General features: G+C 41.7%; 1 protein-coding gene across 3 annotated transcripts in view; it reads left to right on the top strand.

Annotated features, from left to right (window-relative positions):
- The window catches only part of col22a1 (collagen, type XXII, alpha 1), a 47,191-nt gene that overhangs the window by 15,518 nt on the left and 16,736 nt on the right, over positions 1-14,937 (top strand). For 2 of the 3 annotated variants that reach the window (XR_009119200.1, XR_009119201.1), the window contains exons 18-65: positions 1,061-1,114; positions 1,177-1,230; positions 1,639-1,674; positions 1,786-1,815; positions 2,014-2,067; positions 2,161-2,214; positions 2,720-2,773; positions 2,870-2,923; positions 3,006-3,059; positions 3,152-3,205; positions 3,413-3,466; positions 3,571-3,615; positions 3,693-3,755; positions 3,891-3,944; positions 4,052-4,093; positions 4,187-4,219; positions 4,353-4,406; positions 4,757-4,810; positions 4,895-4,948; positions 5,054-5,107; positions 5,186-5,239; positions 5,703-5,807; positions 6,359-6,403; positions 6,551-6,628; positions 6,704-6,739; positions 6,810-6,863; positions 7,080-7,124; positions 7,335-7,370; positions 7,449-7,562; positions 7,842-7,895; positions 8,353-8,406; positions 8,491-8,544; positions 8,637-8,690; positions 8,843-8,896; positions 9,006-9,059; positions 9,133-9,186; positions 9,256-9,300; positions 9,641-9,694; positions 10,175-10,228; positions 10,294-10,347; positions 12,270-12,341; positions 12,414-12,449; positions 12,540-12,584; positions 12,662-12,841; positions 12,917-12,983; positions 13,068-13,250; positions 13,524-13,601; positions 13,676-14,071. Coding sequence is in view for 1 of the 3 variants with exons in the window: in XM_058046655.1 (XP_057902638.1) it covers positions 1,061-1,114; positions 1,177-1,230; positions 1,639-1,674; positions 1,786-1,815; positions 2,014-2,067; positions 2,161-2,214; positions 2,720-2,773; positions 2,870-2,923; positions 3,006-3,059; positions 3,152-3,205; positions 3,413-3,466; positions 3,571-3,615; positions 3,693-3,755; positions 3,891-3,944; positions 4,052-4,093; positions 4,187-4,219; positions 4,353-4,406; positions 4,757-4,810; positions 4,895-4,948; positions 5,054-5,107; positions 5,186-5,239; positions 5,703-5,807; positions 6,359-6,403; positions 6,551-6,628; positions 6,704-6,739; positions 6,810-6,863; positions 7,080-7,124; positions 7,335-7,370; positions 7,449-7,562; positions 7,842-7,895; positions 8,353-8,406; positions 8,491-8,544; positions 8,637-8,690; positions 8,843-8,896; positions 9,006-9,059; positions 9,133-9,186; positions 9,256-9,300; positions 9,641-9,694; positions 10,175-10,228; positions 10,294-10,347; positions 12,270-12,341; positions 12,414-12,449; positions 12,540-12,584; positions 12,662-12,841; positions 12,917-12,983; positions 13,068-13,250; positions 13,524-13,601; positions 13,676-13,869 (3,012 nt within the window). In the remaining 2 variants the exon portion in view is untranslated. Of the gene's footprint in view, positions 1-1,060; positions 1,115-1,176; positions 1,231-1,638; positions 1,675-1,785; positions 1,816-2,013; positions 2,068-2,160; positions 2,215-2,719; positions 2,774-2,869; positions 2,924-3,005; positions 3,060-3,151; positions 3,206-3,412; positions 3,467-3,570; positions 3,616-3,692; positions 3,756-3,890; positions 3,945-4,051; positions 4,094-4,186; positions 4,220-4,352; positions 4,407-4,756; positions 4,811-4,894; positions 4,949-5,053; positions 5,108-5,185; positions 5,240-5,702; positions 5,808-6,358; positions 6,404-6,550; positions 6,629-6,703; positions 6,740-6,809; positions 6,864-7,079; positions 7,125-7,334; positions 7,371-7,448; positions 7,563-7,841; positions 7,896-8,352; positions 8,407-8,490; positions 8,545-8,636; positions 8,691-8,842; positions 8,897-9,005; positions 9,060-9,132; positions 9,187-9,255; positions 9,301-9,640; positions 9,695-10,174; positions 10,229-10,293; positions 10,348-12,269; positions 12,342-12,413; positions 12,450-12,539; positions 12,585-12,661; positions 12,842-12,916; positions 12,984-13,067; positions 13,251-13,523; positions 13,602-13,675; positions 14,935-14,937 lie in introns of those variants that run through there. The other variant, XM_058046655.1, reaches the window with a different exon arrangement.

Genomic DNA, 14,937 nt, shown 5'->3' with positions numbered 1-14,937 from the left:
ATGTCCATGTGAATGTGGGTATTTTAAAAATGCACATTTTTCTATGGGTTTTGCACACCTGTATTGATACATTTACACCCAGAAAAAAGCTACCATTATTAGAACCTTGTAAACATAAAATAACACCCCTTTATGTAGTTAATTTTATACTCATATTACCCAATATAGGTAACATGATATTTCCCTATTAGCATTGGGAAAGCTTCTTATTTATAATATCCCTTGTAATGTAATCTGTTCTTTATTAATCGGCAGTAGAACATAGGTCAATTTCAGGAAAATATAAGTTCCCGACTAGAAAAGGGAAAAAAACAATAAGAAACATTTGAAGCATAACTAGGCTGCACGGCGACTGAGTGGTAAGCGCGCAGGCCTCACAGCTAGGAGACCAGGGTTCAATCCCACCCTCGGCCATCTCTGTGTGGAGTTTGCATGTTCTCCCCGTGCATGCGTGAGTTTTCTCCGGGTACTCCGGTTTCCTCCCACGTTCCAAAAACATGCTAGGTTAATTAGCGACTCCAAATTGTCCATAGGTATGAATGAGAGTGTGAATGGTTGTTTGTCTATATGTGCCCTGTGATTGGCTGGCCACCAGTCCAGTGTGTACCCCGCCTCTCGCCCGAAGACAGCTGGGATAGGCTCCAGCACCCCCGCAACCCTCGTGAGGATAAGCGGTAGAAAATGAATGAATGAATGAAGCATAACTTTCTCTTTGACACTCATCTTTTTTGCTTTTGTGACAGCTAAAAAACGTGTGTTGTTTCACGTCCAAAATAACAATTCATTCACAAATATAAACACCATGGAGTATTTCCAATTTTCCCATTTGGAACTGAACTTTGTGCATGCGTATGTACGTGTACGCACATTCAAACATACGACAGACAATTTGGAGTCGCCGATTAACCTAACATGTAAGTTAGAGGTGCATGAAGAACCCGGAGTACCCGGAGGAAACCCACGCATGCACAGGGAGAACATGCTTACTCCACACAGAGTCCCTATGTTGTCTTTGTATATGTCTTACCGGGCAGATGATTTCAAAGCCTGTCTCTTTTAGGGGACGACCGGTTTGGATGGATTACCTGGAAAACCTGGCGTTGCTGGCCAAGATGTAAGTCAGCCACATGCTTTGATTCATATTGTCATAATAATAATAATAATAATTTTGTTCAGGGTTTGAGGGGACAGACTGGTTTGCCTGGGGCCGGCGGAGTCAAAGGTGACAAGGTAGGTCCTCCCCCCCTGTGTGTGCCATGTGCACATACACATTCAAGGCGCACTTCAAGCAAAAATGTAATCATGTGCGTATTGCGTATAAATCATTGCAAATGGGTATAATCCATGTGTACACTCCAGACATTCCCCTGTCTCTTTTGTGTACCATGAAAGTCATCTTGTGGGTCTGCAATTAGTGACTTTGTACGTCTCACAACGCCCATTCGTATGCATGCAGAAACACACATTCACACAGCATGCATTGCAATTATTTCCTTTATGATTATACCATAAGTACACGCTTTCAGCAACGCGATTGATCGTGAAGCATGGCTGTTATCGTGTCGCCTGAGGACAATAGCATGGAAAGCCCTTTTAGGTGTAATGTTTTTTTTCTTTCTTGTGGGAACTGTGTCACAGGGGGAGCGAGGAATTCCCGGATTACCCGGTGATGTGGTAAGTACCTATAAAAAAAAAAAAGGCATAAAGCAAGCAAATCAAATAAACATTTTATTTTGCTTTTTTTCTTATTAAAGATAATATTTGTATGATTTATTTTTCTTGCAGTATCAACAAGAGGGCCTAAGAGGGGAAAAGGTATGTTGCTGCTGTAATATATGCTAATAAACCTTTATATTGCTATTTGTTAAAAATAGCTGCGTTGCTACTTGATCAATGCTGTGTCCAACCAGTGGCGCTCGTACCACAGTGTGAGAATAATGGTCCTTTATATGGATATTGTCATTTAAACACACCATATACAGGGTAAATGCTAATGAACATGACCTCTTTCAGGGAGATGTTGGACTTCCCGGGCCTCCAGGTGCTGATGGCCCACCAGGACTTCCTGTAAGGATGTTGAAACTCCCGTGCTATATGTTTTGTCTGCGCTGTTGTGTTGAAAAAGATGTGTCATTGAATGTTGCTGTTTTACACCTGTAGGGTCCTCCAGGTGTACAGGGTCTACCAGGAGAGCCCGGAGAATTTGGCCAAAGAGTAAGAGTAATATTTGTTATTTTTTTTGTGCAAAAAAAAATGATGCAAAAATCCTCTTAAGCAACATTCCCAAAGGTAATTACACTTCACAACTGTAGGGGGAGCTCCAGTTGAGAGATGACTGTCTCCTGAGAAGCTCTCCAATGAAGCAAACATCTGGCTTGTGTCAACTAGCAGCTTTTAATCTCGTTTACTGAATGAATCATAGTCCAGTGAGACAGATTAGACCATCCAATGTTAATTCTCAGCGCTAATTAATGAGACGTACATCCGCCATGTTGCTTTCAAGTGCCTGCTCCTCTCTCCATCCCAATGGTGTGCTATTAGAGCACGGGTACTTGTTCCGCTTATTTTTTATACTGCTTTATATTCACAAAATGTTCATATAAACAATTGGAGCTGATTTGTTTGCCAATAGACTGAAACTAAACAGCTTTTGTGCATTGTAAGAGTAAGGAAACATGGGAATAAACTGAAAGAGTTCTCCTTAAATGGTCTCCTGCAGGGAAAGAAAGGTGAAAGCGGATTGCCTGGAGTAGATGGACTTCCAGGACCTGTTGTAAGTTCTTTATATTTTTAGTTTACGCATTCCCCTCATCCAATCTCTGCAGGGCGTCACCATGCTTCATTCAATAACTTTCCTGGTTGCTTTCAGGGTCCACAAGGTCCAGCGGGACCACCAGGGAACACTGGTAACACTGGACCACCCGTGAGTAAAATAATCTGACTAGAAATGAAGAGGCTTTATGGCATGACAGTTGTGTTTGATACTGCCCCCGTCCTTCATCAAGGGCCTGCCTGGTGAAATTGGATTTTCAGGCAAACCTGGCGAAGCGGGAAAGCCCGTAAGTTCAGTTTCTGAAACACAAATTGTAACATGAATTTAGTTAAACAATCTGGTCATGTTAAACGTCTTCGCCTTTCGTTTCTTCCAAAGGGTCTTCCTGGTAAAGATGGACTGGATGGTCTTCCTGGTAATGATGGCACCATGGTCAGTCAAACTTTCAATTCAATTTGCCTTCACTTTTCCTTTTTTGGTCATTTTTAAGCATTCCCGGAAGTTCCTTTCTGGATGCATAGAAACAAACACACAATTTCCATTATTTTGTATTAAAGAATCTGTTGCCATTGTTGTTAAAGCACTTTGTATGAAGGTTTGGAAGTATGACATCTAACTAGAACTGTGATGTCACTGAAGGGGCCCAGAGGAGAGCGTGGAACAGATGGTTTTCCTGGCAAGCCTGGACCAAAGGTACTGTAACGACATCTCTATCACAAACCAAGTGTGTTTTCCATATGCAAATGTCAGATTTATCATTTAACGGCCACACGCGTCACCCCCTCTGAAACCTCTAGGGTGATGATGGGCCTCCTGGACCAAGAGGACCTCCAGGGGAGAGAGTGAGTGGACAGACAGATGACTTTTCTTTACATATTTATTTTCGCTGACTTGAGGAATTGCGTGTTTTTTTTAATAGGGAGAGGCTGGTGCTCCTGGCCAACCTGGTGCTGGTGGAGCAAGAGGAGAGAGGGGAAGTCCTGTACGTATTGGTAACTATGACTTTTGAAGGGCAATTTAAGACTCTCTGATTATTTCACACATTTCATTTTTTTAAATAATCCAAAAAAAATGCTGAAATTTTGTTGACATTTACAAAATGTATTTATGGTTTTAGGGTGAGAGAGGACAGGAGGGACCATTCGGGCCAAAAGGTGAAAAGGGTGACAAGGTAATAGATAATTGTGTATCCAATTGCACTTTAATACATCTAATATGTGTAAATAATGCTAATATTGGCTGTAGTACATTTAACACACAGTGTTCTCCTGCCTTCAGGGTGAAATAGGGGCCAGGGGACCGCCTGGTATTCCTGGAAATGTAAATATATTTTTATATAAATACAAAAAATAGCAGTAATTGTGCAAAGATTCTAAGACTTGGACTGGAAGTATTTATTTATTTTCTTTATAGGTAGCAAATGTTATTCCTGAACCGGGTGAACCTGTAAGTTGACTCTCCACAAAACAAAACTAATGCAGCATATAAAAAGATATTTTGTATGTTAAATATGAAATATTTAACAATTTGATTCTATTCCTCTAAAGTCAGAGATGTTAAATTGGATGTCATTTTGTAGGGAAAACCAGGAGAGAAGGGAGAGAAAGGGGACCAAGGACAGACTGGAGAAATGGTGGGTTTCATTTATACCTTTCTTATTTATTTTTCTTTCCTGTTCCTTATCTTCCTTGCAGTGAGCAAACTACATGTTGCAATAGGCGGAAGACGCCACTAGATGTCAGTAGAGATACAATAAAGAGCTGATGAACCAGTAGTAGCAACGGCGGCAATTCTTGATTTTATACATTGTGTTATTGTGTTTGTATGGGTAGTAAATTAAAGAATACATATGTGGTAATATAATATTTTTCTTTTTTTGTATGTATTTATATTCCTAACAGTAATACAAAAATAATATTCTGTATGTGGAGAAAATATACCTAAAGTAGAACAAAGGTGCTCATCAGTACATTTTCTGTGAAGGGCCCAAGAGGATTACCTGGTGAACAAGGCTTTAAGGGTCCAACTGGACCAGCGGTAAGGCACTCTTGACTTTGTAGAGCTCATATAAACAACACATTTTCTTTGGACTTGTTGCACATCTGTATATCTTTCTTCCAGGGCCCTAAAGGTGACACTGGACTTCAAGGAGAGACAGGACGCGTTGGAGACCCAGTGAGTTTACAGTATTCCTTATCATTCATCTTGTCACAAGTGAGTAGAGTAGATGTGATGTGCTGCAATGCAGTGACCGCTAATGGTGTAATGTATTTTGTATAGGGCCCTCCTGGCGTAGCAGGTCCTCAGGGGCCTCGAGGACTACCGGGCAATGTGGTAGGTCTACACGGACAATTACATCCCATGCATGCAAGTTTATAATCATGATTAACAGCGAGGTTTGTTTTTTTGTAGGGCATACCAGGCATCATTGGGCCCCCTGGTGCAGCTGGAGAGAGAGGAGACAAGGTTGTTTAAAGACTTTTTCATATGGCGGTGTGTAGTGTATAGTGTGTAGAGTTGCAGTATAGCTTTGGAGAAGGTTTTGATATTGTTGGGGCACAAAGGTAAACACAGTAACTCTGAAAATTACAACTTTTTTGAAGCAAAATGTTGAGAATTTGGGGTCAATTATAAATTATATTGCTATATATATATATATATATATATATATATATATATATATATATATATATATATATATATATAAAAAATAATAAGCATGTTCGATGATATTGGTTGATATTGGTATCACATTTTATCCCCACCATGAAAACCCATAATTATGTGTTCATTCCACCAAAGGAGATATGTCATCGTACACCTACCGCTATTGGCTGATTCCATATCGAGTTGGACAATATCAGCATATCGGACATCCCTAATATTTGTTGAATTTTTCACTGTAACGTTTTTTTTTTTTTTTTAATAGGGAGAGCCAGGCAAACCAGGGCAAACAGGTCAACGAGGTCCATCCGGAGAGCCTGGCTTGATTGGGCCCCCTGGACCAACCGGGAAGGGAAAAGATGGCCTAACGGTAAGAAACCCTGCATCGCAACACACCTACAGTCTTTTGTTTCAGTTTGTGGTTTATCAAAGCTCAGTAGAGCTAACATGAAGATGCTTTCTGTGGAAAAGGTGATAGGACATCATTTTAATGTTATGAAACCTCAGCGTGCCTTATCTTCCACATGTGTTCCACTTTTAAACGTGCACTCTGCCAGGCATTGCAAGTGGAACCACAACAACACAGCAAGCCTGCGTCGGCACATTTTGTGCGGCGGCGCAACATGTTCCACCATCGTTTTTCACCTCAGAGCTGCTGATGAGGCAGGAACCAACAGGAAGACCGCTGTTAAGAAATCACATTAAAGTAACACAACGGTTTCACAGCGCTTCTATTTTTATTTATTTTTTTCTTGATTGTATTTATTTATTTATTTATTTTTACAGCTGCCAGGTGCGGCGGCCCCGAGGCCTTGCTGCTGTTTATGTGCATATGGAATGAACCCGTACACACTTTCCAGGGCTTAATGGCTTCGTCTGGCATTATGAGAGGTTTAATTGATGTAATATGTGACATGACAGGGTGAACCAGGACCACGGGGAAATGAAGGACCCCCAGGGCCTAAGGTAATGGGATTTTCTGTCAAACTTACTTAAAATTCAAAACCATTCCATTTCTTTCTGACCAATTTTGATATCTACTGCAGTGTGATGATGAGTAGCTAGAATGGGACACATTTTCCTCTACAAGTGAGTTCTATTTCTGTCACTCAGGGCCCACCAGGGTCAAGTGGGGAGCCGGGATTACCAGGGGACAGGGGCCCCCCAGGAGAAGGCAAAGTAGGGCCTCAGGTGTGTAGCCAGTTTTCTTACACTGTACATTCTGTTTGGAATATTTCTATACCAATCTTTCTTGTATTTTTTCAGGGCCCCCCCGGAAATAATGGGGATCCCGGATCTCCTGTAAGAATGATTACAATATATTTTATTTTATTTTTTTTTGTTTTTAAATATGTTTCTTTGTGGTTTCCAGGGCTTGAGAGGCCTACCTGGTGTTGCTGGTGCTCAGGGCCCTGCAGGACATAATGTGAGTCCATATGTTAGTAAATCTTTTACTCTATGGTGAGGTTTTTTTTGTGTACGTATACTCGAAGTATACTCGGATTGACTGAGAGGCTGATTGGCTCCCTGGTCGTTACTTGCCGATTTATTTCAAGCTGGAACATATGAATTTACCTGACATTTGATGTTGCTGCTATGTCATTGCAGTGAATTCTAATAAATGACATGGTATTCCTTACAGGGTCTGCCGGGAAGGCCAGGAGAGAAAGGATCACCCGGAGAGCCTGTAAGTATGGATTTAACAAAACCACCATGACAAACTAGACAGGCATGGGTTGCTGACCACTACACTGTATCCATCAGGGCATCTTGTTGTTTATGTGCTATGTATGCACCATAAAAGTTGCTTTTTGCTATTTCAAACAGACACACTTTATTATGGTTATTATTTTCTATATAATTAGCTAATGTATTTATTGTGTCTATCATCTTCTAGGGAAAACCAGCAGACCTTTCAGATGTAAAACTGAAGGTAAGGACAGCCTTTTGTTCAGCGATACATTTTTGTTATTTGCATATCTTCAAGTAAAGGTCTCCGGCATATTTTTAGGACATCTGTTCAGACTGCCCAGCGGGTCCACCTGGACCACCTGGTATCCTGGGACTCCCTGGCGATAAAGGACAACAGGGACCTCCTGGGAAAAACGGTCAAGATGGCTACCAAGTAGGACAAAGTCATTTATATTCTGCATTGTTCTAATATCACCTGTCCCCTAATGTAAAGTCAATTATGGACTCTTAAAGTGTGTGTGTGTGCACTTTATTACCTAAACGAAGCATGAGGGCCAGGCGGCTAATTCGCTGTCATCAATCACACTTGGCGTGACGGATGCTCGAGCACGGTCCGCATCGACAGCCGGGCGTCCTCCGGGGGCAGTAGAGAGCAATTAGGACACGCCGAGCCTCCCAGGACGGACACTGATTGTTTGCTGTGTCATTACAGGGCTCGCCGGGCCTACCTGGACCTCAGGGCCCCCCTGGAACTGATGGAGCAAAGGCAAGTTGGCACGTTAACGGTTCCCTTATCACTATAATTAGTGGCTTTTGTTGAAGGGCTTTGGACTCAAGTCAATGGGGCTAACTCTCATGTGAATGTGTTACTACTTCAAGAGGGTCGTCAAAAAAATCCAATTATTGAAACATTTTTACTCTTAATATTAGATATGTGTTACATGAATTATGTTTTATTATAACATTTCACCATGAATTGTAATATTTGGCCTTTTTTTCTACATGTAATGTTTTCTTCTGTGTACTGTAAATATGTTTACATATTTGTAGCATTTTCTATGTTTTTGTAATGAAATTGATTAATTTTAATACTTCATTTTGAAACATTGTCATAAATATTATTGATGTAATTATTATTGTCATTTACTGTTAATAATAATAACTACAAAAGTAAAAAAAAAATAAACGCTTGATGACTGAAAATATAATGTACATCCTCACAGGGAATCAAAGGCGATCGTGGAACTGCTGGAGCCCCAGGAGATAAAGGAGAAAAGGTATTTACAGTACATGAAAAGACAACAGTCATAATATTTCCATATATGTGACGTTTTATGTAAATCCTTATTATTCATTTACAGGGTCATCCTGGACCTCCAGGTCACCCTGGCCCTGCTGGAATGATGGGCTCAGCTGTAAATTACTGTTATTTTTACAAATCATTTTACATGTGTGCTCCATATTGACACAGTGCTTATTTTTTGTGTTATTTCCCTCCCTTGTTCAGGGTAACGATGGACAACCTGGTCCTGCTGGTCCCCCAGGACCTCCTGGAGAGAAGGTCATGTGCTTTCATGCTTAGAAAACCCATTATTCTGCACACCTCCTTTTTGTATCTAGCTGGCATATGGGTCAGCCAGAGTGTTGTTTTGCTGCGTGTTACTAATGTTATCTTTTTAATGACTGGCCTGTTTGGCTCTTTCTTCTTAACAGGGCAAAGAGGGTCTCAAGGGGATCCAGGGTCCTCCGGGTCTTCCTGGATTGACAGTAAGAACAACAACAACAACAACAAAAAAACGATACAAGTAGCATCCCGAATGGGACAGTGTTATCCTGCAGCATCACCATACAAACAGTATATTCCACTCATCTGCAGGGTCCACCTGGGAAAATGGGAAAAGATGGACAACAAGGTGAAGCAGGAGAATCAGTAAGTAGACCCCAAAGCATAGACAACGGCAACAAGTCAAGAAATGTGATGCTGCAACCTTTATTCTTTTTAGGGCAAGCGAGGTGAACCTGGACCACCAGGAAACCCTGGACTACGGGGACTCCCAGTAAGTCACTGCCATGATGTTAAGAGATGTAAATGGCAGTAAATGAGTGTGTGTCTCTCCTCTGCTCAGGGCTTTAAAGGCCACAGAGGAGAACCTGGCAGTCAGGGGTCAAAGGTAAGCACAGCACGCACCAGTCAGCTTCTATTCTCAATTAGGCATTTTTAGCATTTTTTTCATATAATTTATATTTTTAAATACAGTATATATTTAAAAAAATCTTTTTTGCACTTTAAAAAAAAATTAAATGTAAGCATTTATTGATTTTTTTTCATAAAAGAAAATTTCATTCATTTCCACCTTTATTTTTATACGACCTAGAGTATTTTAAGAAATGTTTAGATTTTTTAAATATTATCTGAATATTCCATTAATTTGAGTTTTAGTCTGATTATCATTCATGAGTTTGTTTTGTTGCTTTACATTTTCCTGTTCTTTACCAATAAAATAAATAAAGGGAGAAGATGGAAAGCCTGGACCACCTGGACGGGATGGCAAACCTGGAAAAGAGGTAAAAAGTTGTATCTTATTGTTCAAACAAAACAAGTAAATAAATAAAGACAGAAGCACAACCGGTCCAGGTTGTACCCTGCCTCTCACGCATAGACAGCTGGGATAGGCTCCAGCATAACCGCGACCCTATTGAGAATAAGCAGCATGGGAAAAGGATGGATGGATGGAAGACGCAAGCAGCCTGATAATAAGCTAAAATACTACCGGGAACTCTCCCTCGCAGCCGTGCTGTATAGTATCTCCTAAACTGTTTAAAGTACATTAAATATTCTTCACCATGCAGCATCACATAGTGTCCTCTGGAATGCAGCCCAGCAATGATTACAAGAGACTCGGGGGCACAGCACCAAAATAACATTTAATCAAGTCCTTATTTTACTGGAGCTTTCCGAGTTACGACTGTGTACGAGCGTTATGTCCCATTTCATCCCACCGATACTACATTTGTGTATTTGTAAATATGATTTTGTGATGGCAGGGTCTGAAGGGGCCACCAGGACCAGAAGGACTTATTGGACCAAGAGGGGAGCCCGTGAGTGACACAACACCAAGATAGATATGGAACTCAAACAGCACTGATGTCGTTCTTCCTCTCAGGGCAAACAAGGTGAACCAGGACCTTCAGGCAAAGCAGGCCTCCCTGGAACGCCTGTAAGTCACCACTCTTAAAAAAAACACCCTACAGCTATCACGATTTAAAAAAAAAAAAAAAACCACAACAAACTTTGACGGATGATGTTGCGTCGTGTTGCTCGATGCGCTGTGATAAATAGAAGAAGAAGAACGTGTGCGGGCTGTCGTGCCATGATGGAAGTCATATTTGCCACGGTGACAAGAGGAGGAACATCCTTCTCCTCACGTCAATGGAAATGACTTGCTGGAAAATGAATGTCAAGAAAGAGATTGAACGCATCATTAAGGCACACAAGATGGAATCCACAGGTCTCAATACAAACTAGGGCACCATTTGGCTTGTTTTGTGGCCAGCTACTTCCTGGTTAATATTTAAAATGAAAGGGACATACCATTTATGTCTGGGAAGGGGGTGTTTCCATTGTGACTAGTTTATCTATTTCTTAGCTAGCGGATTACTACCTCCTTTTAGGTGAAGGAGATTGAAATCGTACAGACTAAATTTCTGACAAACAAATTAATACCTTACTGGCAATTTTTTACCTAATGAAAGGCTAGCTGGCTAGCTAATTAGCATACTAACTAGCTCGCCAGCCTGCTGACTGAACTAGTTTAGTTTGTTTGTGAGCTATGTGTCTATGGCTAGTGTATAGCTAATTCATTACATAACAATAAGTAACAAAAACCTGACCAACTATGATCAATACCTATCCTCAATACCTAGCTAATTATTAAGCAAACTTGCTGACTGACAGACTAGTTTGCTAGCAAGCCACTATGTGTCTATAGATAGTGTATAGCTAGGTATTTAGCAATAACTAGCAGGCTAATTAGCTAATTCACTGATGAACTTGGATAGCGCCTACTAACTCGCTATTCAACTACCCTAACCAAGTAGTGACTGACTAGCTAGCTAGTTAATCAGAATCAGAATCAGAAAAGGTTTAGTGCCATGTATGATCAACACATACTAGGAATTTGTTTTGGTGTAGTAGGTGCATACACATCTATTACCATATTAACCATATTACCATATTAACTAACCAACCAGCTGACTGACATGTTAGTTAATGAGCTGTCTAGACAACTACCTTATTTGGTGGAAAGGGCAGAGTTAGTTTGGGAGCGAATGAACAAGCTAGGTGATTAACCAACAAGCTGATTAACTAAAGTTTAGTTAGTCACCAGCGAGTTGTAGAACTGAAACTTACCAATAAAGCAACTGAATGACTGGTTAGAAAAAAATAGCAATCTAATCAACTCACTAGAGGACTGACTAGCTAGATAGCTAAATAACCAATCAAGATGAGTGAAAACAATACACGAGCTGTGGTCTTTCTGCTTGGCAACGTTACAGGGAGCCAAAAGCAAATTAGAAAATGTAAATCATTGTCTCATTTCACACTTTGATTCTCACCATGGCTTTTTACAATGCTCCTTTTAAAAGCAGCTCAATAATAGAGACAGAGCACGGGCTTGGTGTCTCACTCTGTCTTCCTTGCATCACTTCAAAGCCAGAGTGTCTGCTCTCCTCGTCCTAATGGAGTGATTTCACACTCAAATGATGGCTGTCCACTCGTGTAAAGCGGTGCGAGGTGGCAAAAGGAGCACTGGAGCTTAGATAGAAAGTGACTGGAGCTGTGCGGGCTGATGGATGCTTTCCTGGCTGGTCGGGTGAAAACTCCATCAGTCAGCAGAAAGGGCTCGGAGGAGGGATGAGACGAGGAAGAAGATGCAGCAAGGTGAAATGAGGAGAGAGCAGAGTCACAATCTTGTCAATGTTTCCATTCTAGCGGGCAAATCTCACAGCAAAAGATTGCTTTATAAGATTTTCATCCATGCTGATTAGAGTGCTAAGCTAACTGGTAATCCTGTTCAATCCCCAGTAAGAAGCCAGGCTCAGGAAAGTGTACGTTTTGTGTGTAATCCATCAATTTTAGGGCCTTAGGGGCGACAAGGGAGAATCTGGCAACCCGGGATTACCAGGATTCAGTGGGCCTAAAGGTCCATCGGTAAGTGTTTGGTCTGAAACGTTCCCAGAGATCACCACTGTGAATAACGAGGACATGTTTTCCCATTTGCAGGGTCCACCTGGTCCAATTGGTCCGGAAGGGAAACAGGTAACACAATGAATGGCTGACACTATTCTACTGACCATAACATACACACCATGGACATTTGTTTGTTTGTGTTGTTTTGGGGTCTTGTAGGGAGTTCCAGGCAGGATGGGTGACCGTGGTCTTAAGGGGGAGAAAGTAAGTAAGCCAACATGTAGAACATTCCATCCTATATGCTACAGGGCTAGCATTGCTAATGACATCATCTCATCCAGGGGGACTCAGGCATGAAGGGAGACAAAGGCCATTCCGGAGAACCAGGCATCCCAGGAAATCCGGGACCACCTGGCAGAAAGGGACACACTGGAATGATGGGTATGTCAGGACCACCGGGAGAAATGGGAGCTCCCGGGCCACAAGGACCGTCTGGAAACCCTGGTATGCCGGGCCCGAGGGTGAGTGAACAATTCACATGGAGGATTTGGTGCACACAGGAACCGAGTCATCCATGACCATGAACATGTTCTCAGGGGGAGTCTGCCTCAGTGGAGCTGATGAGACGGCTCATTCAGGAGGAACTGTCCAAACAGCTGGATGGTGAGTCAACACTTCCATCATATTCTCTATTGCTTTTATTTCTACCCAGAAATACAAGAAGACATGTCTGCTTTGTGCATGCAGCCAAACTGGCCTACCTCATGGCTCAGATGCAACCAGCCCATGTCAAGAGTTCTACGGGGCGCCCAGGACCGCCTGGCCCTCCTGGTAAAGACGGGAATCCCGGGCGACCTGGCCCACCCGGAGAACCTGGTATACCTGGATTGAATGGTGGAGAAGGATCGAGGGGGCCCATGGGCCCTAAAGGTAGAAGACGTACATTCTATACACATGACATTATATACTGTACATTGTAATTACATATGGTAGTTAGTTACAACCCAAAATGGCCGAACACCTGTGTTTCTTACAACATAAACAACACTACTGGTGAGTGAAAATACATCAGGAGGTTGCCCACAGCCACAACTGCAGATGTTTTTTGACCCGGTGCTGATCAGAGGGCGACTATAGGAGACTCATTGGTTCATGGAATAGAGGCATTAACTACCACATAAAAGAGTTTCATGTTCCTCCCAGGTGAAAAGGGGACTCAAGGAGAAAAGGGAGAACCAGGTGTTGGTGAAAGAGGAGAACAAGGTCCTCCTGGTCCAATAGGTAACAAGCACAAACACCACCCATTTGCACTTTGACAACTTCTTCAGGCTCTAAAGCACTTGTGTCCTCTACAGGTCCAGCCGGCATGCCAGGCTACGGCAAAGACGGAAGCCCGGGACAAGCAGGAGCCCAAGGAGAACCAGGAAACCCTGGCCCCCACGGCCAACCCGGCCCTCCAGGACCTACTGGCCAATGTGACCCCTCACAGTGCGCCTACTATGCCAGCCTCGCCAACAGACCTCACACCAAAAACGTCAAGGGGACTTAGATAAACAGAAGAGCTGTATTTATGAACATTGTCTCAAAGGACTTTTTTTTTTTTGGAGGACTGACAGTCATTCTTTTTTATTTTCTTTATGAAGCTTGGGGGATTGGACGCTGGGGACTTTTTCGGGAGGGCAGCTAATTATTTTTTCCTGACTTGCATGCTTCCTGTAAAATATATCGGGAAACAACGCGGGTCCCTCCAGGTAAACTAAACTTATATTTTCCATCCAATGATTGTTCATGTAACAGAGGTGGCGGTTGACCACATCTGTGCTTCTTATGCAAAACGTCAGCCATAGCAGTTTCCTCTTTTAAATACAGCTTTAATCATGGAATAAGCCAAAGGCCATGGAGCTCACGCCTCCTTCTCCCAAAGCATTGATTTGAGCCTTTCTACCTCTGGGAGAGATTCTGTAATCATTGTGCAAATAAATATCCGTTGATTTTTGCACAGAATTAAACAGGAATAACTTTCTTTGTATGCATCAGACAATCTAACAGATGTTTGTTTTCTAGAACTTCTCCTTAGACGATATTTTATTGAGATATTTTTGTAAAAATTAACATTATAAAGCCCCAATAACTAAACTAAAGATCGTATATAAAGTATCACTATACTCTCTGTAGCTGTTATTATTATTGATATTTATATGAGATTAAACTGTGGTAGAATACCACTGGTGGTACACCATTCAGTTGTGCACAGGAACATAAATAATTGTAAAAATACAACTATATTAACCAAAGATTATGAATGTTTAACTCACTGCAAGTGCATATTCAAAGCTAAATAGAGCTAAGCAGAGGTAGCAAAAAAAACTTGACGTACCACTGTCTTAGCTTATTGCTCCCAAGTCCCTATTCCTTATTGGAATATACGATCAAATGGTGCTAAAGTGTGTGAAATGAGTAGCTAATTGTCGGGATGACTCATTCATGTAATGTACTGTACTATAAAACTGGAATAAATTCATCTCAAACCACAGCTTTAGGCATTGAATGTGAAGAAGCTATTCTGTCTTATTATCCCTGAGGTGGTTTCTATGTGTCAACAGATGCGTGTACACTA

This window comes from Doryrhamphus excisus, chromosome 14 (assembly GCF_030265055.1).
Source record: "Doryrhamphus excisus isolate RoL2022-K1 chromosome 14, RoL_Dexc_1.0, whole genome shotgun sequence".
NCBI classification, from domain to species: domain Eukaryota; kingdom Metazoa; phylum Chordata; class Actinopteri; order Syngnathiformes; family Syngnathidae; genus Doryrhamphus; species Doryrhamphus excisus.
Note: the sequence above shows the minus strand (reverse complement) of the source record. Positions and strands in the feature narration are given on the sequence as shown.